This window comes from Dermacentor albipictus, chromosome 6 (genome assembly GCF_038994185.2).
Source record: "Dermacentor albipictus isolate Rhodes 1998 colony chromosome 6, USDA_Dalb.pri_finalv2, whole genome shotgun sequence".
Classification (NCBI taxonomy): Eukaryota; Metazoa; Arthropoda; class Arachnida; order Ixodida; family Ixodidae; genus Dermacentor; species Dermacentor albipictus.
Genome location: NC_091826.1, coordinates 4,063,405 through 4,089,495, shown reverse-complemented (window position 1 = coordinate 4,089,495; position 26,091 = coordinate 4,063,405). Strand labels below are relative to the sequence as shown.

Here is a 26,091-nt window from a genome sequence, read left to right as displayed (position 1 = left end):
CTTGAATAACTGGTGGTCTGCGATCGTGGCCGTCGAGGCGAGAAGGCGATTCCACTCACTGGATGTGCGTGGTACAAATGCGTGCAAGAAAGCGTTGGATCTGCATAATGAAATGCCGACCTTATGAATGTGATTTAGTATGGGCAATACATACGGAGAAGGGTAAATAAGTTTGTTGCTTAACAGCGGGTGATGAAATGCCTTATAGAAAATAATAAAATAATAGAAAAATAATGGGAAAGACATTTAAACTAGGATTATTTAGAGCTGAAGGAAGAGCCATATCGTGGACATGCGATAAAAGTAACGCTCATTGTCCGGTTTCGTTACTGACGGACAAATGCTGTTCCACAGGTAGAAGAAACGCGCACTTTGAATGCGCAAAGTGGTTTACAGCGCTTTTATTTTTGCGGCGCGGCCTCGATGTTGGCCTTCGCCGATGGCTCGGGCACGTTGGCGTCCGACATGACGGTTTCGTGCAGCCGCGTGTACGAGGGCCTCCGCAGGCGCAGGGGCGACATGGGCGCGACGGTGATGCTCAGCTCGTCGGCCCCCTTGGCGAGGGCGGCCCTGACGCCGCGCTGGTCCATGGTGTCCACAGGCACGCCGTCCACCATGAGCAGCACGTCGCCCGGGTAGAGGCGCTTGTTGGGCGTCGTCACCTGCACCTCCGTCGCCTGCAGTGGACGGCGCGTTGGCTGTTCTGCTCTGACCTCGCGCGAGTCTCGATTGGGGCGTTCGCAAAGTAGGTTTAACGCTTACTGAACAGAACCCGACAGCATTGAAACAAATCGATCACCACCCCCGATCCCTTTGAGAGAGAGAGAAAAAAATTGGAGGACGCTTAAGCTTCGCCTTCAAGAGTGGAACGCGATAGCGTTATCGCACCCCGTTCGCACCGCCCACTCATTCGCTCGGCATGCTCTTGACGAGACGAAGGGGAGAAGCGGGCGAGTGGCGCGCCACCTGTTGGGGCAGCGCCGTACGTTGCGAGGAGGGGGGTCTTCTGTGTTTGCCGCAAGATGGCTCTGCGTGTGCGCCAAGCGCAGAAGAAATGTAGCGGAAACGTACTTCGCTACTCGCTTAACTGCGACTTCTGTAATTTACATGCTCATAATTACCGATATACACCGCGGTATAACTTTCTACGGAACGTTTCTAAGGCAGCACCGCATTCACTAGAGGCGCTTTTGTGTCGCTTTGAACCATCGAACTCAAGGCTGAGTGGTAGCGTCTCCGTCTCACACTCCAGAGACCCTGGTTCCATTCCCACCCAGCCCATCTTGCAAGTTGTTTTTATTTATGAATTGCCTTCCGGGATTTCTCGCTCACGGCCAACGCCACCGACACCGGCTTTTCTGCGACACGAGCTTCTTAACGCTATCGCGTTTAGGACTGGGTCCCCGCCTGCTGTAGACTCGTTGCTAAACGCTTCGCCAAAGCTTGTGGAAGGTAATCGTTTCCGGCGAAGCTAGGAATCCCTAGACATGCTGTATAAAAACGTATTTTGTCATTCTAGCTTCGCAGTGATGAACATACTTCTAGTGATACTATAATGGCACTAGAAGGTGACAGCTGCACTTGACAGGTTACGAGGGCTCCACTCACAGATGCCCCTAGTTGTCCCCGAGAGAGAAGACAATCTGAGGAAACGCCGTCGAATGAGAAAATCAAATCCGCGCTGTAGTTGCCAGCAGACGCTTGCTGACGGGAGAAGGCGCGGGCTTACTGCGCGGCGCGGTGATCGCTTCGCGAATGCCACGGGTGATTCCTGCGTCTCCCGAACGTCGGCTGCTAGCCGGCGCCGAGCAGTTCCTCCGATATGTCCGAGTAGTCTGCCAATTGAAGAACACAGCGTGTCACATCATTATAAATACATTGATACAATCGCTTTCCGCAACATCGAATCATATACCACTGATTCCCTGAAAAGCGTACGCTGGCACGGCAAGACAAACTGCAACGACGCGATGGCCTACCCTGTCGGTATTTGTCGCTGCCGTCGGCGGTGGTTGCATGTTCGGCCACCACGCAGTTACCTTACGGTAACGATTACATCCGCGCATAGGCGCGGACCACCCTCCCGGTGATGCGGAAACCGACGCCCCCCCCCCCCCCCCCCCACCTCCACAAACACACCCCGAAAATGACATTACCAGAGCTTTGTCACACACATCATTTGAGGTTTGTTTTGACTTTCCTCGACCTTTTCACTCAGACTTTTATTGTGGCTCATAGCTTACTGCATCAGTGTTGGCGCGGACGTGCACGGCCTTTTAATTCATACTTTCGCTTTATTTCTGCAAATTCTGACAATAGGAGCTACACGCGCATTGGAAGCACCAGCGGCTGCTGCCTCGTCCGTATTTTCTCACTTCAACGTTGTTTTAAATTTCTGCTCTAAACAGCACGCATATATACAATATATTTAAATATACACAGGACAAACTGTATATTTTTTAAGGAGAAGGAGGTAGCCTATATAAAATTATTTATGAAGGTATTGATAGCCTATGCCTAGAGAATAAGTATGTTGCTGTACGTTCACCTCGTTTCACATTGCGTCCTTTTTTGACCCTGAGAAAAACCTGCAGACTTCAGTGACCCCTTCAGCAGAGTCTTTTATCAACGCCGTGGGAAATGCACGTGAAGGATATGTGTGTCAGTGTTGCTTCTCTTGCAGTAAGGAATGCTAACGACTCATGAAAAAGGAACTTTTCTAACAATTTACATCATTTATTAGGGATGGAAACATCGTCACTGGCACGCAGAGGTCATAAATATATAAAAGGTGTCCCCGTTAACTATCATGCACCCAGATTGAAAAAAGAGTAATTGCGCTACTCAAGGAAAACTTAGTGCATATTGTTTCCGGCACAGTTGAGTAGCTGATACGAATTTTTTCAATACTGAAATTTAATAAGGTAATTGTAATCATTGAACTCGAGACGTACTATCCTAATTATCGGAGTGTGAATAAGGCACAGCCAAGGGACATCTAATTGTGGTATTTTCAGCGAAGTACCAATTTTAACGCGACAGCGAAAAAGGCGGCGGCGTCCAGGGCGTGTCGAGAAGCCACGTCACAGTCACGTGATGGTTCACAATCCTCTAAATTTATTGAGTAAACGATTTTAGCTTTCAAGAAAAAAAATGCTCCCAAACTGCATTCGAACTGAGTCCGTCGGGTTGGGGGAGTCGGACACGCTACCGCTTCGCTACACAGGCCAGCTTGCAATATAAGCAGGTGTTTATGCCGTGCGGTCACTCAGACGAAGCCGTATTTGACGAGATTGTTGGTGTCGGCACACCATGCGGCTGTGCCCCCTCCCGCACTCTAATTACACCGCTGTCCAACAGATGGCGCGCGAGCTCATGCAAGCTTCGTTCGTCATTTCTGTCTTCAGCGTGCTGCAGTCAGTTCTGCAATGGATAATGTGCCCGGTTCGTCTTTGGCGTCGTGTCGTCGCCGGTACTTCGTGCTGGACCGTCTGCGCCACGCCCAGGGAGACCGCGGACGCGGAGAAAGCTTCTGGCGTTTCGCCTCCCACTCACGCGTCTGCGCGTCGCGTATACAACGCTGGCGCTCTGTGCGAATTGGTTTCCGCTTTCTCCGCACCTGTCTTCCGCGGTCTCCGTGGGCGTGTTGCAGGTGGGCGAGCACACGCCTCGGAAGACGGCCCAGCACGAGGTACCGGCAGCCTGTATGCAGTCTATATACGGCGGTATCGCATCCCAAACTTCGCAACCACGAATGGGTACAACAATACCAACCTGTGCTGTGATAATCGTTGTAAACGAATGAATGCGAACAAAAACAGTGACTGTGTAACAATAAAAACCAATGAAGGGGACAATTAAGCTATCGCGTCATACCCTTAAAGGCACTATCCCCCTAAGGTGTCCCTTATCTTTTTCCGACTGATGAATAAACCCCGCAAAATATGAAAAATACCACGTGACTGCGCTCCCACCCGCATAATAAAGCATAGCCCTCGAACAAGCTGAGTTAGCTAGAACGATATAAAGGAAATTTAGGAAAAACATCGTGATCGAGCTAGTTCCTTATCTGCCGCGTCTCGGCTGAAGTATCAAGTCGCGTTTGGTGTTAGTTGGAAACAAGCTGGGATAGCTCTTCTCTTAGCGTAGATGAAGTGCACGGATGGTTTCTCTTTTTTTTTGCCACAAGACCTATCGCCACAAAATCGAATTGACTACGTGAGTGCAAAGGTTTAAACGTGCGTTTTGTTTCGTCCTAGTCACCATGTATTTCTGTAATGTGCAGAAGGAAAACATGATTCTTGCCTTGGGATCTCCAAATGGCAGCATCAGGAAGGCTGCAGATATACAGGGGTTTGACGTAATAGTTTTGCGGCAACCCGCAAGGTGAAGGGAGGTAATTAATAAATTTTCCCTTCATTAATTTCCTCCACCTTGCGGGTTTCCGCAGAACTATTACGTCAAACTCTTGCTTTTGCTTCGAGTTGTCGATAAACTCGATAAATATTTTCTTTAGTGCAATACAACGGACACAAGAAAGGCGACAGGACAAGGCGCTACTCAACTGACATTTTATTGCGTCACTATATTATAGACAGCAGAAACTAGAACATGCGCAGTGAGCACCATGTGCAGGAACCACCAACATCCGATCACAAGAGCGCACTCATGCGACCAAAAAACCATATTCAGCACTGTACAAGGTTAAAGAAGGCACACTAATGCATTGTGACCCTAACGACTGTATGAAGAATGCTTCCGATAACTGTCGGGCGGTGGTATCGCGGCTCTTTTTCAAAATTGTGGTATCACGAAACATGGGTTTGTACTTGCATAGTTTACAATGTTGAGCCAAATGGGGACCTGTGCCTGTTGGTATGGATCGCTCATGTTCTCTAAGGCGCTCGTTAACACAGCGGCCTGACTGCCCTACATACACTTTGCCACATGACAAAGAAATCTTATAAACCACACAGACGCTGCAATCTACAAACTTCGCGTGGTTCTTTTCACAATCAGGTTTTTTACTTGTTTTAGAAATACGACTGCACAACATTGACAGTTTCTGAGGAGCAGAAAACATTACCGGAATTTGGTATCTAGTGGCGACATTCTTTAGATTGTGAGCCACTCTATGGCAATACGGCACAACTTCAGGCCTCTTCTTTTGTGTACTACAGTTACTTTTGTGCCGCTTCCCTTTCAGTTTCTGAAGCAATACCTTCGAGACTGACGTCACCACCACACTTGGGTATCCCGCAGCCTGTAGCCTATTCAACTGTGCAATGAAACTGGTTCGCAGAGTGATGACAAGATTTAATTAAAGGCTAAACCCCATGAGCGCGATATTGTGCGCGACAGCGACGAGCGACGGCTTCGCGCGACGGATCGGGCCGTCGCGTGAACAGATCGCTCGGTCTTGCCGCGCGATCGCTCGGTTTTGCAAATTTAGAATCCGTCGCTCGTTGCCCGGAAGTGCTATGAGCGACTAGCCAATAGTAAGCAGCCGGAACAGGATGTACATCAGTGACGTACCATCGCGTCGCTTGTCGCTGTCGCGCAAGAAATCGCTTGCATGGGGTTTATACTTAACGAAGACTCTAGACACATCAAAGCAATGGCGCGTTTCCCAATCTTTAGAGTGCGCAGATGCGTAACGTAAAAGTTCCCTACGTGCACGTAAAATGATGTCAGTTGAGAGTAGCGCGTTATATCGCCTACTTGTGTCCGTTGTATTGCGCTAAACAAAGTATTTATGAATGCACACCAACTAGCCCGCCAACGAATTGTGCGATAAGTTCGACTTTGCCCTGCCATCTGCTGGCTGCCTGGTTAGCTCAGATGGTAGAGCGGCTGCCCGCGGTGGTCCCGGGTTCGAGTCTCGGACTAGGACGAATTTTTCTGCAAGGCTTTCCTTTCGAAGAACTCGTAAGGGCTTCCTTTTCAGTAATTGCTACGATTAGGTGGATGTCTGAACACCCTGTATATTTAATAAAGGGAAAATTAAAGTTAGACTTCCCGGATTTTAAAGAAGAATGAGAAGAGGGGTACACGGAAGCCATTTTTCTACATAGGTTATGCGGCCAGGCGATTGAAAACTGACGATAATTGTCGTCGTAAAGTCAGTATTTAATTAAATTCGATAATTAACTTTTATTTCCTGCAGTTAGCATGTATGGTTATATTGAAAACTCACTGGCGGTGCCATTTGGTGACTATGCCATATTGTAGAATTTTAGTAACGCGCCCGTGCCCCGAGATATGCACGTCTGAAATTTCAGCCCAAGCCGTCTAATTACGGATGCGAGACGGCGGCACCCGCTATGAAGCTCCTCCCTAGTGTGACGCAGCTGTTGCCTGTGACGCTCCGTCTGACAAGAATGCGCGGTGACAGGCGACGGTGATTACTTTTCGTTCTTGGCCACCGTTTCCACTCGTGGCCAGCGAACCCGAAGGATGACTGCGTGGCGGCTTGGTCGAGCTCTTTTTTGAATCAATCACCTGCAGTGTTGGTGAAAAAGCGCGGTGCCATAGTACACGTACTGTGTCGAAGCAATCAAGTGCAGGATTACGATACTAGCTTTGCTTTTATTTATTTATTTATTTATTTGAATTTTGGAGGCTCAAAGTCGTGCAAACGCTAAGCATAAAACAAAGGTGACAGCTGCCGGGTAGCAGCTTAGTTGCCAGTGGTGTTCCAGGGACGCTGTACCTGTCCGAAGTTTGTGATTTGAGGGCCCTGCATTGCTTACGCCTGAAAAACTGCTGCGAAATAGAAGGACGACTGTGAACTGGCGTGAGTAGTACACTTCATTGGTGCATGCCTGACGATCTTTTATTCGTCGCGGCGGGCGGGAGGGGGGGGGGGGGCTGCGATCGCCAGAATGTGAAGACGTGTCCCACTTTGGCTCTTCGATGTTTTCATTTAAGCTTGTGTGGAACTATAATTCAACTGGGTAAAACACTGAGCAACGACACTGAGTGCTTTCTGTGAATGGGGTGCTTTTTCACGGCTCCAATTGACGTTTTTTTCTGGCTACGAGGACACACTTTCGACGGCGACCTGCTGACCTTAGCCTAACCATGTCTGGGCCTATACCGAGTGCGGCCTCGGCGCGGCCCGCCAGGTGAGCACTACGTCATGTCGCCACCACAGCAACATTCGCACTCGAGTGGACCCAGCGCCTAACCATGTCTGGGCCTATACCGAGTGCGGCCTCGGCGCGGCCCGCCAGGTGAGCACTACGTCATGTCGCCACCACAGCAACATTCGCACTCGAGTGGACCCAGCGCCTAACCATGTCTGGGCCTATACCGAGTGCGGCCTCGGCGCGGCCCGCCAGGTGAGCACTACGTCATGTCGCCACCACAGCAACATTCGCACTCGAGTGGACCCAGCGCCTAACCATGTCTGGGCCTATACCGAGTGCGGCCTCGGCGCGGCCCGCCAGGTGAGCACTACGTCATGTCGCCACCACAGCAACATTCGCACTCGAGTGGACCCAGCGCCTAACCATGTCTGGGCCTATACCGAGTGCGGCCTCGGCGCGGCCCGCCAGGTGAGCACTACATCATGTCGCCACCACAGCAACATTCGCACTCGAGTGGACCCAGCGCCTAACCATGTCTGGGCCTATACCGAGTGCGGCCTCGGCGCGGCCCGCCAGGTGAGCACTACGTCATGTCGCCACCACAGCAACATTCGCACTCGAGTGGACCCAGCGCCTAACCATGTCTGGGCCTATACCGAGTGCGGCCTCGGCGCGGCCCGCCAGGTGAGCACTACGTCATGTCGCCACCACAGCAACATTCGCACTCGAGTGGACCCAGCGCCTAACCATGTCTGGGCCTATACCGAGTGCGGCCTCGGCGCGGCCCGCCAGGTGAGCACTACATCATGTCGCCACCACAGCAACATTCGCACTCGAGTGGACCCAGCGCCTAACCATGTCTGGGCCTATACCGAGTGCGGCCTCGGCGCGGCCCGCCAGGTGAGCACTACGTCATGTCGCCACCACAGCAACATTCGCACTCGAGTGGACCCAGCGCCTAACCATGTCTGGGCCTATACCGAGTGCGGCCTCGGCGCGGCCCGCCAGGTGAGCACTACATCATGTCGCCACCACAGCAACATTCGCACTCGAGTGGACCCAGCGCCTAACCATGTCTGGGCCTATACCGAGTGCGGCCTCGGCGCGGCCCGCCAGGTGAGCACTACATCATGTCGCCACCACAGCAACATTCGCACTCGAGTGGACCCAGCACGAAAACTCCATGCTCGCCTCAGCTTGGAGACGCCGAAAAGTTGAAGAATAGCCCCTCCAAAATGCAGACAACGCGACGAGCGAAGCGCGCTGAGAGCGTCGAAACGCCGAGTGAACGCCGAGCTGCAGCCGAAGACGCCGTGGCGCGTCCCTCGTTGGTCGGGGGGTCATCAAGGTGCGTCCCTAGCCATACCATTGAATATATCAAGGATCACTTGAGATGCGAGGCGGCAACTATCCTAGAGGCACGTCTGCTCGGGAAGACAAACATGCTGCTGCTAACAGTTAACACGGAATATCCCCCAAACAGGCTCGTATTCGATTATGAGATCACAACGGTGCGCGAGTACAGTCCGAAGGTTATAGCTTGCTACAATTGTCACGGATTGGGACACATTGCCAAGTATTGCCCTTCAGACGGAGTTTGTAAGCAGTGTGGCAGAAAACACTCTGAAGACAACGAATGCGACGAAGAGCTATTCTGTGTCGTATGCCAGAAACGGGGCCACATATCGCTAAACTCGGACTGTTCTAGCCGTGCACTGAAAGACATTCAGAAAGTCGTGCAGAACATAGAAGAAGGTCAGAGGATAGTGACCTGGTCTGAAGAAGTGCTGGCGGGAACATCCACACAACCCACGCTATCTGCTCACTATGAGCAACAAATAAAAGAACTAAGAAAAATCAACATTTGAGAGCAATGCTGCAGCAAATACTCGCACGACTACCACCAGAGCAACGAGATACGCAACCACCGCCAACGCCACGGCAACGTGAATCAGAGACGCCGGCAGACCGAGAAAAACGCACGCGTTCTAACAGTCGGGTCGGGCGATTAATTAGTCGGAAAACCACGGCAAACTCTAGAAAGCTGCAACACTCAGGACCTGCACAAACTCGGCAGAACCAGGCACCGTCAGTGTCAAAACCACTAACGGCCCAAGACACGGCGTATGCGCAGATGCTGAGCACCCTAAGGCAGGAAAGACGCGCTGAGACCCAGCGCCTCAAAAAGGACCTACGAGAGGAGTTTCAGACAGTAACAAATGCAATACAAACTCAGATGCAGGCGATATTCACGGAAATTCAGAGAAATATTCAGAAGCAATATGATGTACCTAAAAGGAGTAAGCCAGCAGATGAAAGATGACGGCACGGCATATATGCATCCAATGGAACTGTCGAAGTTTTACGCAGAATGGATCCACACTAAGACAGCAAATTCAAAAATTAGTACCCCTTGTGCTTCTACAGGAGAGAAGGGGACCTTGCACTATTCGAGGTTACCGAACCTTTCAGCAGGCTACGATACTACACCAGGGCAAAGGAAATCGACAAGCGCAAGACCAAGCTGCTCTTTTGGTTAGACATGATTGCACCGCAACCGAACTGCAAATACCAGATTTATGTAATGATTTCGGAGAAATTGTGGCAGTAAATCTGCCCGCGCGGCCATCGGCCAATGGTTGCAGTCTCCACGTACTACAGACCACTACCGGGAAAGCACCGGAATGACTCCTACCAATGGCTCGGTAAGGTGCAGGCGCAAGCCGGAGGCCTTCCCGTTCTAGTGGGGGGAGTCTGACGCCAAGCATCAAACATGGGGCTACGTCAAAGCTGACCCGCGAGGACGCATACTACACGATGCACTAGAAATGTCAACTCTGTACATATGCAACACACCAGAAACACCAACCCGCATAGGGCTACACGCGCGACAACAGGACACAACGCCCGATCTGACACTAGTCACTTCAGGGCTCGTAAGGCAACGGAACGTAGAATCGACGATATGGGGAAGCGGTCATTTACCAATAATTTCGAATGGCCACCGGGTACTCTATTGCGGACTTTGGAAAATTCAGCGCTATGATAGCGGAGTCACGGCCGGAGGCCAGACACACTATCCCATGCGATGACACTGCAACTCGCATGAATATGCACCTTGTAAATCTACGGCAGAAGGTCAACTGCCTCGCACAGCAATACCGGTATAAAGGAAAGCGTCACAAAGATCTAATGCGCCTTAAACATCAATACCAACTCATCAAGGAATACCAACAACAACTCGAAGCAGAAGCAGACACGTGGCGCAATACGTGCGCGAAGCTTGGCCGGGAAACCGGTCTAAAAAGGCTATGGCAGGTTTTAAGGAGCCTGCTTGGAAGCAAGAAAGACGCGCCTCCTCTCGCGGAGCTCTTTTTGCGAGAAGAGCCTGCCGTGCTTGAGGAACGCGTCATCCACACTTTCTTTCCACATGCTGATGAGGCGCCTCCGAAACCGCTGCCTTCTGCCACGATAGACAACGCGAAAGAGGAGCTAGACACGCCCTTTACGCTGAGTAAACTCGTAGCGGCCCTTGCACAAGGCAAAACGAAGTCAGCTCCCGGGCACGGTGGAGTGACTTGGCAGGAACTTCGAAACCTAGGCAATGGAGCTCAAGAACAGCTCTTAACAATTGTCAATGAGTCCTGGGAATCCGGACTAGTGCCAGATTCACTAAAGCTATTTCTCATCTACCCTATACCGAAGCCGGACAAGGACCACATGAAACCACCTAACCTACGCCTCGTAGCTCTAATGCCAATGTCTGCGAATTGATAAAAATAATGCTGCACACAAGAATGAAGCACTACATCGAATATGTACAACCGGGCTTGCATCCTGCGCAGGCAGGTTTTCGGCCGAACATGGGCACACATGACTGCCTCTGGTTGCTCTGCAGAGTGATCAGCTGTAAGTCTCGCAAACAGATGCTGACTATATTCTTGCAGTCGATATGCGTAAAACATGCGGTAACGTGAAACAGAAGGTCATCTTACAGGAATTGGCAACCAGGTACCCTAGCAAAAGAACATACAATTGGATCCGTAGCTTCCTCCAAAGCAGACCAATCCAGCTCCATGGTAAGGTACCGGGATGGAGTCCGAAGACCTACTGCTTGGATAGGGGAGTGCCCCAGGGCTCCATCCTCAGACCTATGCTATTAAATCTGGCCATGACACGGGTGGCAGAAAATCTTGAGCGTGACACTTCGGCCCATTTTACTATTTACGCCGACGATATAACAATATGGACGGAAGTGGTGGATTATTACGACATGCAGAGCATGCAAACTGAACCGCAAGCAGCGATCCTGAGCTTTAGCAACACTTTAGACAACCTCGGACTGCAACTCTCGCCAGAGAAGACGGAATTGATCAGCGTAGACGGAAAGAAAGCGACCAATGTAGCAAGCAGATCACCTTACACATCGGCCAAAGCGATATTACATCGATCAATGGACAAATTAGGATCCTTGGAGCACAGATTGCTAGCTGTAACAGCCCCCAGCTATGGATTCGCACACTAAAGCAAAAATGAAGACCGCTGTTGCACATGGTTAGACGAATAGCGAGCAAGTATGGTGGAGCGCGTCAGAAAGCGTGCCAAACGCTTGCAAAAGTGGTCGTGGTTGGAAGGATTCTTTACGGGGCACCCGTGTACGAATTCTCTGAACGAGACATCGGCGACATCGAAAAGTTACACAGGGCCACCCTCCGTACGATCACTGGGCTACCGAAGCACACGAGGAACGAGGACCTGCTCAAGGTCGTAATGATTCCACTCAAACTGGACATAATCAATGAAGCACGAATTCGAATGCGATCCAAGTTGGAAAACACGACTCAAGGAAAACAGATCATGTCATGGGATAAAGAAGTTCATGCGAAGCCAAAGCTCGCGGAAGCGGCCATAACACCACCATGGGAAGCACCACTGGTCATACGGAGGCAACAACGCCCTATCGACAGACGAAATGCGGAAGCTAGAAAAAGATTTGGAAAGAGATTGGAACTAAGAACGCCGCAGCACGCCATTGACATCTACACGGACGCTGCAATCACAAACGACATCGCAAGCATGGCCTGGGTTAGCACACCTGCATCCCAACACAATGGCTATCACACATGTCAGCTTCCCGGGGGTGCAACCTTGCACGCTGAACTCTTAGCTATATGGGGAGCGGCCAACACCATTCCCATTGACATGGGATACATTGTAGAGCAGAGGGTGCGATGATTATCGGTGCTGAGGTTAGAAGAGTGACGAGACGAGAGAAGGCGGCGGCTTCTGCAGTACCCCACGATAATTGTACGCCTTTCTTCAAAGGATTAGTTAGGGGTCTAGCAATTGTCGCAAAATCTGGAAAACGACGAAAGTAGGAGCATAGCCCTACAATACTTCGAACGTCTTCGGCTGTCTTCGGAACCGGAAACTCTCGGACAACGCGAGTTTTGTCGGGATCAGGGTGTACTCCGGAAGCATCAACGAGATGGCCCAGAAGAGTAATTTGTCGGTGGCCAAAACGACATTTGGACGAGTTAAGTTGCAGCTTCGCCTTTCGAAATACTTGTGAGGCGCTCAAGGTGAGTGTCGAACGTAGGCGAGAAGACGATGACAGTCGTCGAGGTAGCAGAGGCATGTGGACCATTTGAAACCTTGGAGCAAGGAGTCCATCATACGCCCGAAGGTGGCAGGGGCGTTGCATAATCCAAACGGCATTACTTTAAATTGGTATAGGCCATCAGGTGTGATGAACGCGGTTTTTTCTCTGTCTATATCGTCAACAGCAATCTGCCAGTATCCCGAACGAAGTTCAATAGACGAGAAATAGCTGGAACCGTGCAGGCAGTCAAGGGCGTCGTCTATACGTGGGAGCGGGTAGACGTCCTTCTTTGTAATGTTGTTCACATGACGGTTGTCTACACAGAAGCGCCACGTGCCGTCCTTCTTAACCAACGCCACAGGTGACGCCCAGGGACTCGATGGAGGCTCAATTATGTTTTTATCCAGCATTTTGTTCACTTTATCTTGAATTACTCGGCGTTCCGACGCAGAAACTCGATACGGTCGTCGGTAAATAGGCGCAGCATCGCCAGTAAGAATCCGATGCTTGACCGCAAGCGTCTGGCCTAAAGGGCGATTGTCAAAGTCGAAAATATCACGGTAGGACGATAATACTTCGCAAAGGTGTTCTGCCTGCGTAGAGGACAGGTCCGTCGCAATCATTTTCTTTTAGTTGGGATCGACGCCCGAGGCTAGCGCGAGGGGCATGCTAAACTCACGAGAACCATCGGTCGATAACGCTGCCACGTATTGGTCGCCGAGACAATCAATGGTGTCAATCAATGGTGGCAATCAATCAAATACCTTGCGGTAGAATTTGCTTTGCCAATCCAAAGTTACAGACAGGCATGCGAGTGCGGTTCGCAGTAATAGTAAGTATACTGTGAGGCACGGTGACGTCATACTGCATTGGTATGTCGGGCAGAGGAGTGACGAGGTACTCGCCATCAGGAACTGGTGGGAAACAACAGTTCAATGTAGGCTATGGACTTTGGCGGCAGGCGAAGAAAGCCGGCGGTGTGTAAGCGGCAGTGGCCTGCGTCAGAAGGTTCTGCGAGCATCGGCAACTCAAGGAGAAGGGTACTGGAAGAGCAGTCAATAAGAGCAGAATGGGCGGAGAGAAAATCGAGGCCGAGAATGAGGTCGTGCGGGCAGTGATCAATTACGGTGAAGAGGACAGGAGTGTGGCGGCCGGCGATGCTGACGCGTGCCGTACAGATGCCGATGATAGGCACAGTACCGCCATCCGCAACGCAGACGACGCGTGCCGACGCTGGGGTGAGCAGCTCGTTCAGTCGTCGGAAGGCAGCGCTCATAATAGAAAGATGAGCTCCTGTATCGATGAGTGCCGAGACAGGATAGCCGTCAACGTCAAGAATGTTTCGGTACGTGGGTAACGTGAGCAGAGGATTTGAGGGCAGGGTCGACAACGCAGCTTCACCTCCAGAAGCTGCAGTGCCTAGTTTTCCGGCTGGATCCGGGAGGCGATAGGCGGCGAAGAGAAGCGACGGGGTTGGGGCGAACGAGACTGATAGCGTCGAGGTGAGGGCGAGCGGCTCTAGCGAAGGTTCGGAGCAGGAGCATCAGCGGCAGTGGATTCATGGCGGGTGGTATAGGGAACGGAAGGTCCAAAGGTGCGGGAATAAGCGGCGGCGTATGTCCGAGGAGGTGGTGGCCATCGGTTGCGGCAGTGACGAGCGACGTGGCCGATGCGACAGCAGTGGAAGCAGATCGGCCGGTCATCAGGGGTATGTCAATCGGACGGGTTGCGGCGAGATGTGCCGGAAAAGGACTGCCGAAGACGAGGAGCGCCGCTAGAGAACTGGGGAACGCTGGGTTGAGACGTTGAAAACACGGAGTTCAGACCCATGTTCTCAAATTCCTGTCGGACGACGGCCTGAATCATCGCTATGGTGGTTGCTGGCGGATCGGGAGGCGTCGTGGAGAAAGCGGGCGAACAGGCGGCCTCGAGTTCGCGGCGAACAATACGGGTGACATCGTCACAGGTGGTGGTCTGACGTGGTCGACCCTCACATATCGACGTAGCAGCAGTGTTGGGTAGCCGCGTGATGTGGTGTGTGATACGGCGGCTCTTAGCTTGTTCGAGGCGACGGCATTCCTTGATGATGGCGTGGATAGTCGAGACGTTGCCGAAAACAAGCAAATAGAAAGCATCGTCGGCGATGCCTTTCAGAACATGTGACACTTTATCTGCTTCGGACATAGCATTGTCAGCTTTGTGGCATAGAGCCAAGACGTCGAGGATGTAGGAAACGTACGGCTCCGTAGATGACAGAATACGAGACGCAAGAGCCTTTCTCGCGGCAGCTTGCGCCAAATGGGGTCGCCGAACAGTTCCCGTAGCTTCTCTTTGAAATTGTCCCAACTGTTTATCTCGTCGTCATACGTTTGGTGCCACACGCGTGGGGTGCCGACGAGATAAAAGGTGACATTGGCGAGCATAATCGTTGGGTCCCACCTGGTATTAGCACTGGCGTGTTCATAGAGCTTGATCCTGTCGTCAACATCCTGTCCCTCCAAGCCAGAGAACACACCTGGGTCGTTATGTGGGGCGACCGTGACAATTAGAGCAGTGGACAAGCCGAAGCAGAGGTGGGCGCGTCACCGGGAGGGATAGTGACAAGCTCGGTGTGCCAACCACTTCGGAGTTCCGTGGTGAGGACGGGGATCGCTCACCTCCACCAGAATGTTACGTGTGGAAAGACACAGACGAAAAAGGCTACTTACACGCTATTTACACTGGAGCCAGGTAGCCAGGCTGACAATCGCTCGTGCCAAGGGTACCGACCATTTTCTTCGTCGTTCTCGCGGCGGCTCGTCTCTTGAGCATCGCTCGATGATATCGTAATAATCTATACAGGGTGTCCCAATGAACTACCACGCACCAAGGCTTTTAAGAACAGCAATGCGTTACTGGAATTCTGAACTGAAACTTGCAGCGCAAACACCTAAGACGGACCACAAAAGGAAGATACGACACACACTGGCCCTGACTAACGACTTCTTTATTTCTTTGTCGTCGATGCATATATAAACCCTAGGCCACACAACCGCGCAGGTGCACAGATTACATTGCAGAGATCTGCCAAATTATCGCATACGCAAACGTAGGAAGTCAAATTCAGATGGGTGCAGGGACAAACGTGTGTCACTGATGCAATTTTCGCATTTTTTGTGGTATGCCTCTAAGGCAAGCCGCGCATGCTCATTCTTGTTTTTGCCAAGAATCGACGTCCCATCAAGTCGTGCCTCACAATTGTTGCTAGAGTTTATATGCGCAATAAAGTGCGCTCCTCTATCTATATGTGTTTGCGCTGTAAGTTTAGAATTGTGTACCAACTAGGCCCAAATGAAGTTTTACTGCATTACTCGAAGAAAATCTAGTGCATATTGTTTCCAGTACAGTGGAGTAGCTGCCAGTATTCTTTCGTTACTGAGATTTAATTAGGCAAACAATTATCTAACTCGAGACATACTGTCATAATTACCAAAGTGTCAATGACGAATTTGTAGGCACAGTCAAGGGACATCTAACTGCGGTATCTTCAGCGACCTACTAATTGCGCACTAATTTTTTCCCGACTGATTAATAAACCCTCCGAAATGTGGCGAATACCACGTGACTGCGCTCCCACCCGCATCATAAAGCATCGTCCTCGAACAGGCTCCTGCTGAGTTAGCCAGAACGAAATGAAGGGAAAATATAGCACTCTGTACAGATGGTTAACCAGCGAAGCTAAAACGTACGGACCCGGTGTTTATCGCTGGGTTAATCCCGACGGTTCATTAAACGACGACTTGGTAGGCTGCCAGGTCCTCGATACGTAGCCGTTGCTTGCGCTCGGCTGCATGAGCCTGTTCTTGTGCCCGGGCTGCAACATCGGGATGGCGTAGGCGAGCTCGTTCCCGGTTCTGCTCGCGGCGTTGCTGATTGAAAGCTGCCTGCTCCTCAGCAGTGCGTATCGCGCGTGGCCTACCCATTTTGGAGCCGGAGAGAAACTGCAGCGCGCCCGCTCGGCTGCGACGGAGAGCAACGACGCCTCTACTGGCGCAACCAGTCGCGCATCTCTCGTTCACTTCTTTTTTCGTACATTCGCATGGGGTTGCGCCGGGGGAGTTTTCGGCGTACATGCGACAGATGGACGGACGGACGAAACGCTAGCCATATACAGCTTTGTTGTAAAACATCATGATCAAGCTAGTAACACGTTGCGTGTGGTGTTGGAAACAAGCTGTGATAGCTGTTGTCTTAGAGATGAAGTGCACGGATGGTTCTTTTATTTTGTCATGACACCTTTCCCCACAAAAGCGAATCGACAACGCCAGTGCAAATGTTCAAAGGTGCGTTTTGTTTCGTCCCAGTCACCAGTCGCCATTCTCTAATAAGCAGAAGATAAAAATGGCCTTTGCCTTGGAATCTGCAATTGACAAGAGGAAGGCCACAAATACATAACACTCATTAAAGTGTGGTGGAGGACCAAACGCGACGACTATCATCAGAAATGAAAAACTGAGACTGACCGGCAGCTTCAAGAAACAGCGGCGTAGGACTCCGTCTCTGAGTCCTAGCCTACGCACGGATGTTCTAGCATTTATGACCTGTAATGGTTGGGATCGGGCATGAAATAGATGATAGCTGGCCCATGCCGTCGTCCAACTCATCCACGCTGAGGACGTTGTTGAAAGCAGGGACTTGTTCTCATCGAGAACGAAGAATATGGGATTTATTTACAGTACCTACATGACAACGTTGCATTTCATCAGTCTAACATGACTGAAAAAGGAATGCACACTCAACAGCCGCGCAACAGCTGCTTATAAACACTCTGTCCTCCATAGATCCCTATGTGAGGGAAAGCGTCCGTTCAACCGTCGACCAATTCGAAGCGTCCAAAGTCATCGTGGCCGACCAACACCCTCTAGAGAACTCTAGCCGACCCGCCTTTGAGGGGGAGGATTTACACACTCACTTCAGCACAGGTTTCACTGGTCACACCGAGGTGAGAGGGTTCTCGCAGACAGTGGCCGCCGCGTCTGTCCATTGACTGACGACTTCTAAGGCCCGTGAAACGGCGCCACAAAACTTATTCCAGGAGTTCCCCCGCTCCAATCATACCGTGACGGCGAATCCACTAACAATACCTGGTTCGCCGACTGCGTGCAGACATAGCGGCGCCGTTCGGTTGGGGACTGTCGTATTGTCGTCCTTACAAAGCGAGTCGTCGCAGTCGACATGATGGCGCCGATCGGCTGCTGACTCGGCGCATTGTTGTTTTCCCAAAATGAGTCATCGCTGCGGGCCGGGCAGGATTGGGCGGCCGGTTCTCCTCTAGTTCACCAGCACCGCAGCTGCAGCGGGCTTGGGAAAATTTTGCAGGTCGGCACCCCTGCAGGCCGTTCGTAACGGCTCCTCCATGGCCCGGAAAATCTCGACTAGCCAGTGCTGATAACCGTTGGGCAGGAAGAAAATGGCTGGTGGCAAGGTGAGGATGCCCTGGCTTGCAGCGACCAGCTGTGAAATGATGACACCGCCCCAAAACATCCAACAAGGACAGGCAACTCCAAAAAGAACCCCACAACACGGTTCTACACCGAGATGACGTATCTTGGATATTACTTTAGATCCGCTAGACTTCATAAGTGCAGAGACAACAAGTGCAGCAAAACATAAGTGCAGAGACAACAAATGCTGCATTTCGCTACGCCAATTTTTGAATGAATTTCGTGCTGAGAAATTGAGCAATCATGGAGGGAAGCCTGCTAAATGAGAGGGGATGTTCTTGGCTTAACAAAATTAACTATAACAACCCCAAAATTTAGGTGGGATCCCTAACCTTTGCATCCCTTAACGCAGAATTCAAAGTAGCCTGCTCAAACTATTCGCTTTGCTATGCAACTTTCCCTTCTTATATCTAACGGAGAAGCTGTACTCTTGGAGATTGAGGCTCCATCGGAGCAAGCGGCCATTTTTGTGTGACATTTGATTTAGCCACATCCTCTGACAGTGGTCGGTCTCGAAGATGAACCTCTCTCCGTACAAGTAACATGACAACTTCTGGGCTGCCCAAACCAAACAAGCACATTCCTTCTCTGAAGCGCTGTAGGCTTCCTCTCTTACATTTAGTTTACGGCTGGCATAGAGGATAGGATGTTCCTCATTATCGTCGCCAACCTGACTAAATACCACGCCCATGCCCCTGTCGCTTGCGTTGCACTGAACTATGAATTCCCTCGCGTAGCCCGATGCGCGAAGCGCAGCACGAGTAACAATAGCGTTTTCAAATTTTGGAAAGCGTTCTCTTTGTCCTTATCCCAGTGCACGCTATTCGGTGCTCCCTTTCGGAGGACGTCCGTTAAAGGACCTGCCATTTGCGAGTAATTCGGAATGTACCGTTGATAGTAACTCACAAGTCTCAAAAATGAACGAATGTCTTTTCGTGCGTGGATGTGAAAATTCTCCAATCGCAGCTGTTTTCAGCTTGGCCGGCCGTCTCGTGCCCTGGCCAACAACATGGTCCAGATAAGTAACCTGCGAACAGCCAAACCTACACTTTTCCACGTTCTTCGTTAAGCCAGGTTCCCTCAACCGTGAAAACAGCTGTTTGAGGTGCGATACGTGCTGTTCCCAGCTGTCCGAAAAAATTTCTACATCATCAAGATATGGCTAGGCGAACTCCTGCAACTCTTTTAGGACAATATCCATTAACTTAGAGAAGCTAAAGGGTGCGTGATTCAGCCCGAAGCTGAGTGCGAGAGGGCGAAAAGTGCCTATAGGTGAGATAAATGCGGCATATCGGCTGGCACTTTCTGAAAGGGGAACTTGACAGTATCCCCGTACGAGATCTATAGTTTAAATGTATTTAGCAGCGCTAACTCTTTCGATTCGTTCTTCATTGTTGGGTATCAGGTACAGGTGATCCCTAGTGATGGTATTTAACTTCCTGTAATCAATACACGAACGAGGGTCCTTATTAGGGGTTTCTACAAGTATTAGCGGTGACATGTAGTCGCACTCTCAGTGGGCTCAATAACTCCAAACTCCAGCATGCGCTGTATCTCTGCCTCCATAATTTCTCTTGGTCGTGGAGACAGCCTGTAAGGCTTTGATCTTGCGGGTTCGGTTGATGTCAGCTCTATTTCATGCGTTATTAGTTCGGTTCTACCTGGCCGATCGCTGAATCTGTCGAGATATTCTCCTAAGATCCCTTTTAGCTCATCTAGCTGCTCGAGTCTGAGAACGTGCGAGCTTACCGAGTGTTTTGCCACTTCTTCAAGACTGATTTCAGAGTTGGAGGTTGCCTGATACTCTTTAAACTCGGTACTAGTGTCATCCTGCCCCTTACTCTGCTCCGCTCAACGTACGGCTTCATCAAAGTGCAGTGGTATATCCTCACCTCCTTCCTGCGACCGGGCATTTTCAGAGCAGAGTTAGTATCTGAAAGCTTGTGCAACACTTTAACGGGCCCGTGCCAGTGAACTTCAAGCTTGTTCTTTCTTGAAGGTTTGAGGATTATTGCCTGGTCTCCGGCGTTAAACGTACGAAGCCTCGCATTCTTGTCGTAATAGAATTTGGCGTTTTTTTGAGCTACTCCCATGTCCTTTTCGACTAATTATTGGGTTGAACTTCGCCGTTCTAGCAGATTTAGCAAGTATTCTACCACTGTTGGACTCTCTTTCCTCTCACATCTCTCTTAACATTCTCAGTGGAGGACGGAGTGTCCTTCCACACACTAGTTCTGCTGGCGAGAATCCGCTAGCCTCATGAGGAACCGTTCGTAATGCAAACAAAGTGGCCGAAAGACAATTATCCCAGTCCTCCTTGTGTTCGTAACAGAGCGCCCGCAAAACTCGCTTAAGCACTGAATGCTTCCTCTCTACAGGACTGAGGGTGATAGACGGAACTGTGTATCAACTACACCCCGCACTTTTGCAAGAATGCGGAAGTCAGTGCGCTGGTGAATACTGATCCTTGATCCGCCTGAATTTCGGCTGGAAACCCAACTCGTGCGAATACTGTCAAAAGCGCCTCTACTACTTCGGGGGAGCTGAGCTCTTTCAGAGGGATTGCTTCTGGAAACTTTGTAGCCGGACACAGCATGGTAAACAGGTACCGGTAACCCGACTTTGTCTTTGGTAGAGGCCCTACCCTGTCTATCACAAGTCGTCTGAAAGTTTCTGTTATTAAGTATTCTGTTTCTGCTTTACTACCTTTAGTGGAGCTTTTCATGTTTCTCCTGGTTTACCCGAGCGCTGGCAGGCATCGCATAATCTTGCAACGTTTTCTACGTCTCTGAAACAGTCAGGCCAGTAGTATTACATAAGCAATCTTTCCTTCGATTTGTTTATAGATAGGTGGCCAGACCACCCATTTACATGACAGACTCAAAAGATCCTCCTTGTACTTAGTAGGTACGACTAACTGGTTCAGAATCCTACCTTTTCGGTCTCTGTAGTGCCGATACAACAATACTCCTCTCCCTAGTATCGTCACGTTGCGCCTAGCAATGCCTTCTTTAGCTGCGTGATGTAATTTAGCTAAGCTGTCATCATTCTTTTGCTCGGCTGCCAGTGACTCTCCCCACACGTAAGAGCTGATCAAAGTTCTTTGAGGCCGTTGATAGCAACGACCTTGTCTCGCTTGCGAGTGCGTCAGCGAGCTCGCGTTCCTGTAGGCGTGAACTTTGACACCCTAGTGATCCGCTGTCATTGAACTGGTGAGCTGGCCGGCTTTCCTCAACCGTTTTTTTCGTCCCTCGAGCCTAGCTCGGATTCGGTTACTGAAGTTACCTCTTTTGATACTTCCGCTGAAGCAGCTTTTGCATTTTCAGCAGAAAGCGACGCGATTTTACGAGCTTGCCCTCGCGTCAACGCCTGTACTGCGCCCTCTCCCAGTTTAAGCCCCTTGTCAAGCAGTAACGGATCCGACCGATTCAAAAAAAAAAAAACTTTGAGGGTACTGCATAAACAAAAAATTTGGAAACTACAGCCTCGTTCACGAGCTCCCCGAACGGTCCACTGATTTTGACTTTCGCAATGGGCAGACACACGCTGTGTTCTACAACCTGTTTGATCCGTGCTACTTCTCTAGTGAAGTCATCTATCGTCAGGTAAGACGGATGGACAATGTCCATAGCGGCGGCACTGTCTCGCAGCACCCGCCATGGTTTGTCATTAATTTGCAGGTCGTGAATAAATGGGCTTCAAAGTTCCATATTCCCGTCTTTTTCATCGACGTCGGAGAAAACTACGCTCGGCTTCCCGCAGTTTACAGCGATATGTCCGAGGTCGTGGCACTTATAGCAGCGGATCGGTCTAACAGATTCGAACTTTATTTTCTGCTCTTGCACGGGGGTTTCCCCGTTTGATTTCTCCTCGCTCTTTTGTGAGGGCTTTTCCTACACGTCTACAGGCTCCAGTCGTCTAGTCTGCGAACCCTTTTTGGATTGAAGTGGTTTCCGCGGTCCATTTCGACCGTCCCAATTTCCGTCCTCGGCCTTCAGCTTTCTACGCGTTGCGTACTTTTCGGCTAATTCAGCCGCCATTTCCACAGTGTTTACATTTCCTCTGTCTTGCACCTACAGCTTCACAGATTGTGGGATGCTTTTGTAAAACTGTTCTACATGCATGCATTCAACAATCATGTCTCTAGTCTACTGCGCTTCCGCGCTTTTCAACCATTCGACTAGGTTGGCCTTTAAGCTATATGCGAACTCCGGATATCCCTCGCTATCCTTCTTGCCTGTGCTTCTAAACCTCTGCCGAAAAGCTGAAAAACTTTGGCTGAAAGACGGTACTTTTTCAAAAGACTAGCCTTAACCTTTGCATAATCATATGCATCCCTGCGTACTGAGTCTGGCGATTATTTCCGCAGACTCACACGGCAACATAGACAGCAACCGCTGTGGCTATGTACTCGGACCGAAGTTCATCTTCTCACAAGTCAAGTCCTTTCAAAATTTCCAAGGAACAAGCCTATGTCGTTCCCCATCTCAAATGGCTTTAACAGCCTGTCCATGCGGTATGATTCTGCCTCACTTGATCGTACCAGAGCCCCTTCACTTCCTTGAGACAACTCCAAGCGTTTTCTTTCAAGCTAAAGTTGCATTTTTCTCAACTCGCGTTCCTCTCTGTCCCGTTCTTGTCTCTCTCTGTCCCGTTTCTCTCTTTTCCTAAGAAGTTGTGGCCCAATGTCAATGTCCTCCTCACTGGCCTTTTCGGAAGTCAGCTTCAATTATTCCCGTTTTACCATATTCTTGTGTACATCTCGGCCCAGTTCCTCACTAACAATCAACAATTCGTCTCTCAGCAGTGTCCTTAACTCCATGATTGCTGCTTTACTGCCTTGGTCCTGCTCGCTAAACATACCTAGGTAAACGCAACCTAGCTAACAATCAACAATCCAGCTTCCCTACTGTTCTAAACAGAACAGCCACAAAATGAAGCCTAGAGAGTCAAAGCAAGAATCATGCACTCACCGCAGACACAGAACCACGTCGCAAAGTCCATCTCACCGCTGTCAGCCAGTTGTGATGGTTGGTATCGGGCCAGAAATAGATGGTAGCTGGCCCATGCCGTCGCCCAACTCATCCACGCTGAGGACGTTGTTGAAAGGAGAGACTTGTTCTCATCGAGAACGAGGAATATAGGATTTATTTACAATATCTACATGAGAACGTTACAGTTCATCAGTTTAACATGACTGAAAGAGAAATGCACACTCAGCAGCCGCCCAACGGCTGCTTTAAACACTGTCCTCCATAGATCCCTATGTGAGGGAAAACGTCCGTTCAACCGTCGACCAATTCGAGCGTCCAAAGTCATCGTAGCGTAAACCCTCCTTTGAGGGGGAGGGTTTACGCACTCACTTCCGCACAGGTTTCACTGACCACAACGAGGTGACAGGGTTCTCGCAGATACGTGTCCTGCCCCGAGCAGACGCCTCTTGATCCCGCAGTCACTGGCCGCAGCGTCTGTCCATTGACTGACGACTTCTAAGGCCCGTGAGACGGCGCCACAAAACTTCTTATTCCAGGAGTTCCCCCGCCCCAATCATACCGTGACGGTGACGGCGAATCCACTAACAATACCTGGTCCGCCGACTGCGTGCAGACATAGCGGCGCCGTTCGGTTGGGGACTGTCGTATTGTCGTCCTTACAAAGCGAGTCGTCGCAGTCGAGATGGTGGCGCATTGTTGTTTTCCCAAAACGAGTCATCGCTGCGGGCCGGGCAGGATTCGACGGTCGCTTCTCCTCTGGTTCGCCAGCCCCGCAGCTGCAGTGGGCTTGGGAAAATTTTGCAGGTCGGCACCGCTGCAGGCCGTTCGTAACAGGCCTTAAACCCTCAAGCTAGCGTGCGGCACGTGGCCGCCCAGGTACCAACTTCCAAGTCATCACTTTGAAGGAGTCTAAACGACGGCCTTTCACCCGTATCACCTTAATTAGCACTAATGCTTGGAAAATAGGGACCTGTAGAATCGTCTAGATTTATCGAATTGAGTCCTCATAAAAGCCGAAGAGTCACCGGACTTTTTGAGCAACATCATCGTGCACGTATGAAGCCAATTGTCACAGAAACGCCCCGGTAAATTTGCATAATTCTGGCTATTTGTGTAACTACAATGCACAATGGGTAAAGCGCAACCGGCGCCAGTACCAGTGGTCGTTCAATGTGGGGTGCGGAATTTACGCCGCTGCTATAATCAGGCCCACCTTCGATCACACACTGATTCCACAGCGTTATGTGGACAAAATCATTGAAGGAGTAGTGGATGAGTTTCTTAGCGAAGTGCCCTTGTCACGTCTTCCACATCTGTGGTATCAGCAAGATGGAGCACCAGCCCACTGCAGCAGCCGAGCACAAAACTGGCTGGATGCGAATTTTCATGCGCATTGGATTGGAAGGCACGGGTCTGTAAATTGGCCGGCTAAGTCACCTGACCTCCAACCACTCCCTTTCTTTCTTTGGGGTTATGTGAAAGTTGTTGCTTACTTGATCGAGGCGGACGTCAGATTAGCTCAAGACAAGGATAACGGATGTCTGCCGTTGTATGATCTGGAGGACAATCCCAATTGCTGTCCCCCAGATTTTGGACCTTGCCGTTTGGTGCGGGAGTTGACCGAGGTTGAGGAGGACGTCAGGATGAAAACTGGAGGTTTATTTACACTATTTACAGTGGGAGTACGAAGAAATTAACAGTCATAAAGTCATTACGGGCCGGCAGCAACTCGAACGCTGCGGCCCGCGGCAAGAAGCTCGAAAGAGATGAATGAAGGAATGCTCCAGTTGCGCCCGGTCTCTGGCTTTTAAGCCCTTTGGTGTCTCGAAGTCACGTGACGCTCGGTCAATCGGCGAGCCCGCTCAGGTGACGCCATTTTCGGCCAATCGCTGAGCCCGCTCAGGTGTCGTAATTTTCGGCCAATGGTAGGCGCCCGTGCGATTGTCTCACACGCGGCGGAGAGGGTCTCTCCTTGGTCCCCAATTGTCCGGGTGCTTACTTCTCTCTGCGGTCTAGCCTTCCCGGTCTGCAAGTACCGTGACAAAGGTGGACGGGGGGGATTGCTGCCAGGGCTTCACGATGCATTACACCCGTCTAGCCTCTTGGACCCACGTTACCTGGAACAGTGCCAGGCTCTCGCTTCACTTTCAGGAATAGTCAAGCAGTGAATAGCTCCATATGCAGCGTACGAGGTGGGGGCCGCCAACTTGCTTGCACGTGCCGTGCCCCGGAAATGTGGTATACGTGCTTCTGCGCTCCTTAATTAGCTGTGGCGCGATTCGATGTGGTCTGGTGAACTTGAAAGAGGCTCAGGAAAAGGTCCCGTATCTAACATCGTAGAATTCGAGCACCAGTCATCAAGGAAGCCAGTGAAGGTGTGATAAAGCGGACTCAGTACTGCGTAGCTGTAGGAGACTTATTCGAACACTTCTAGGCACCAGATGGTGTTCAACGGCGCTTACGATTCATCGATAATAAGGGCACACTGAAATCTGATGTATATTTTGCTTGTTTTTTGGTCAGGCGTCCCGATTGCCAATTTGGCTCGTATAAAAGTGGCTGTTTACTTATTAAACGCATTGGCTTTCTCTTTCTCAACATGTGGGTCGCTTCCTAGACTGTTTATTTTGCTTTTATTTTCTGTCACGAGCTTGTTTTTAAAAGCAGGTATACAATCCCAAGAAAAATAAAACCGTCACTTTAATTTGGCTTTGGTCCGAAGCAAGTTTCTTGCGCGAAATATAGCTGCGCGCACACTCTTTCGATGCGGTGCGAGCAGAGCCAAGTTTTTGAAACCTTCTGTGCCTCTTCCATTGCTTTTCGCGTTTCGTGCGTGGTTAGAGAGGCGCTTCCGCAGCGTTGTCAACGGGCTTTTGATATCAATGTGATCAGTCGGCCTTGAGAGACGGATAACAAGTGTG

General features: G+C 50.5%; 1 protein-coding gene across 1 annotated transcript in view; it reads right to left on the bottom strand.

Annotated features, from left to right (window-relative positions):
- Window positions 1-376: 376 nt before the first annotated feature.
- The window catches only part of LOC135917030 (microtubule-associated serine/threonine-protein kinase 3-like), a 391,234-nt gene continuing 365,519 nt past the window's right edge, over window positions 377-26,091 (bottom strand). Inside the window, exon 12 of the mRNA XM_070539813.1 lies at window positions 377-677. Within this exon, the coding sequence (XP_070395914.1) occupies window positions 402-677 (276 nt within the window). The 3' untranslated portion in view covers window positions 377-401. The remainder of the gene's footprint in view (window positions 678-26,091) is intronic.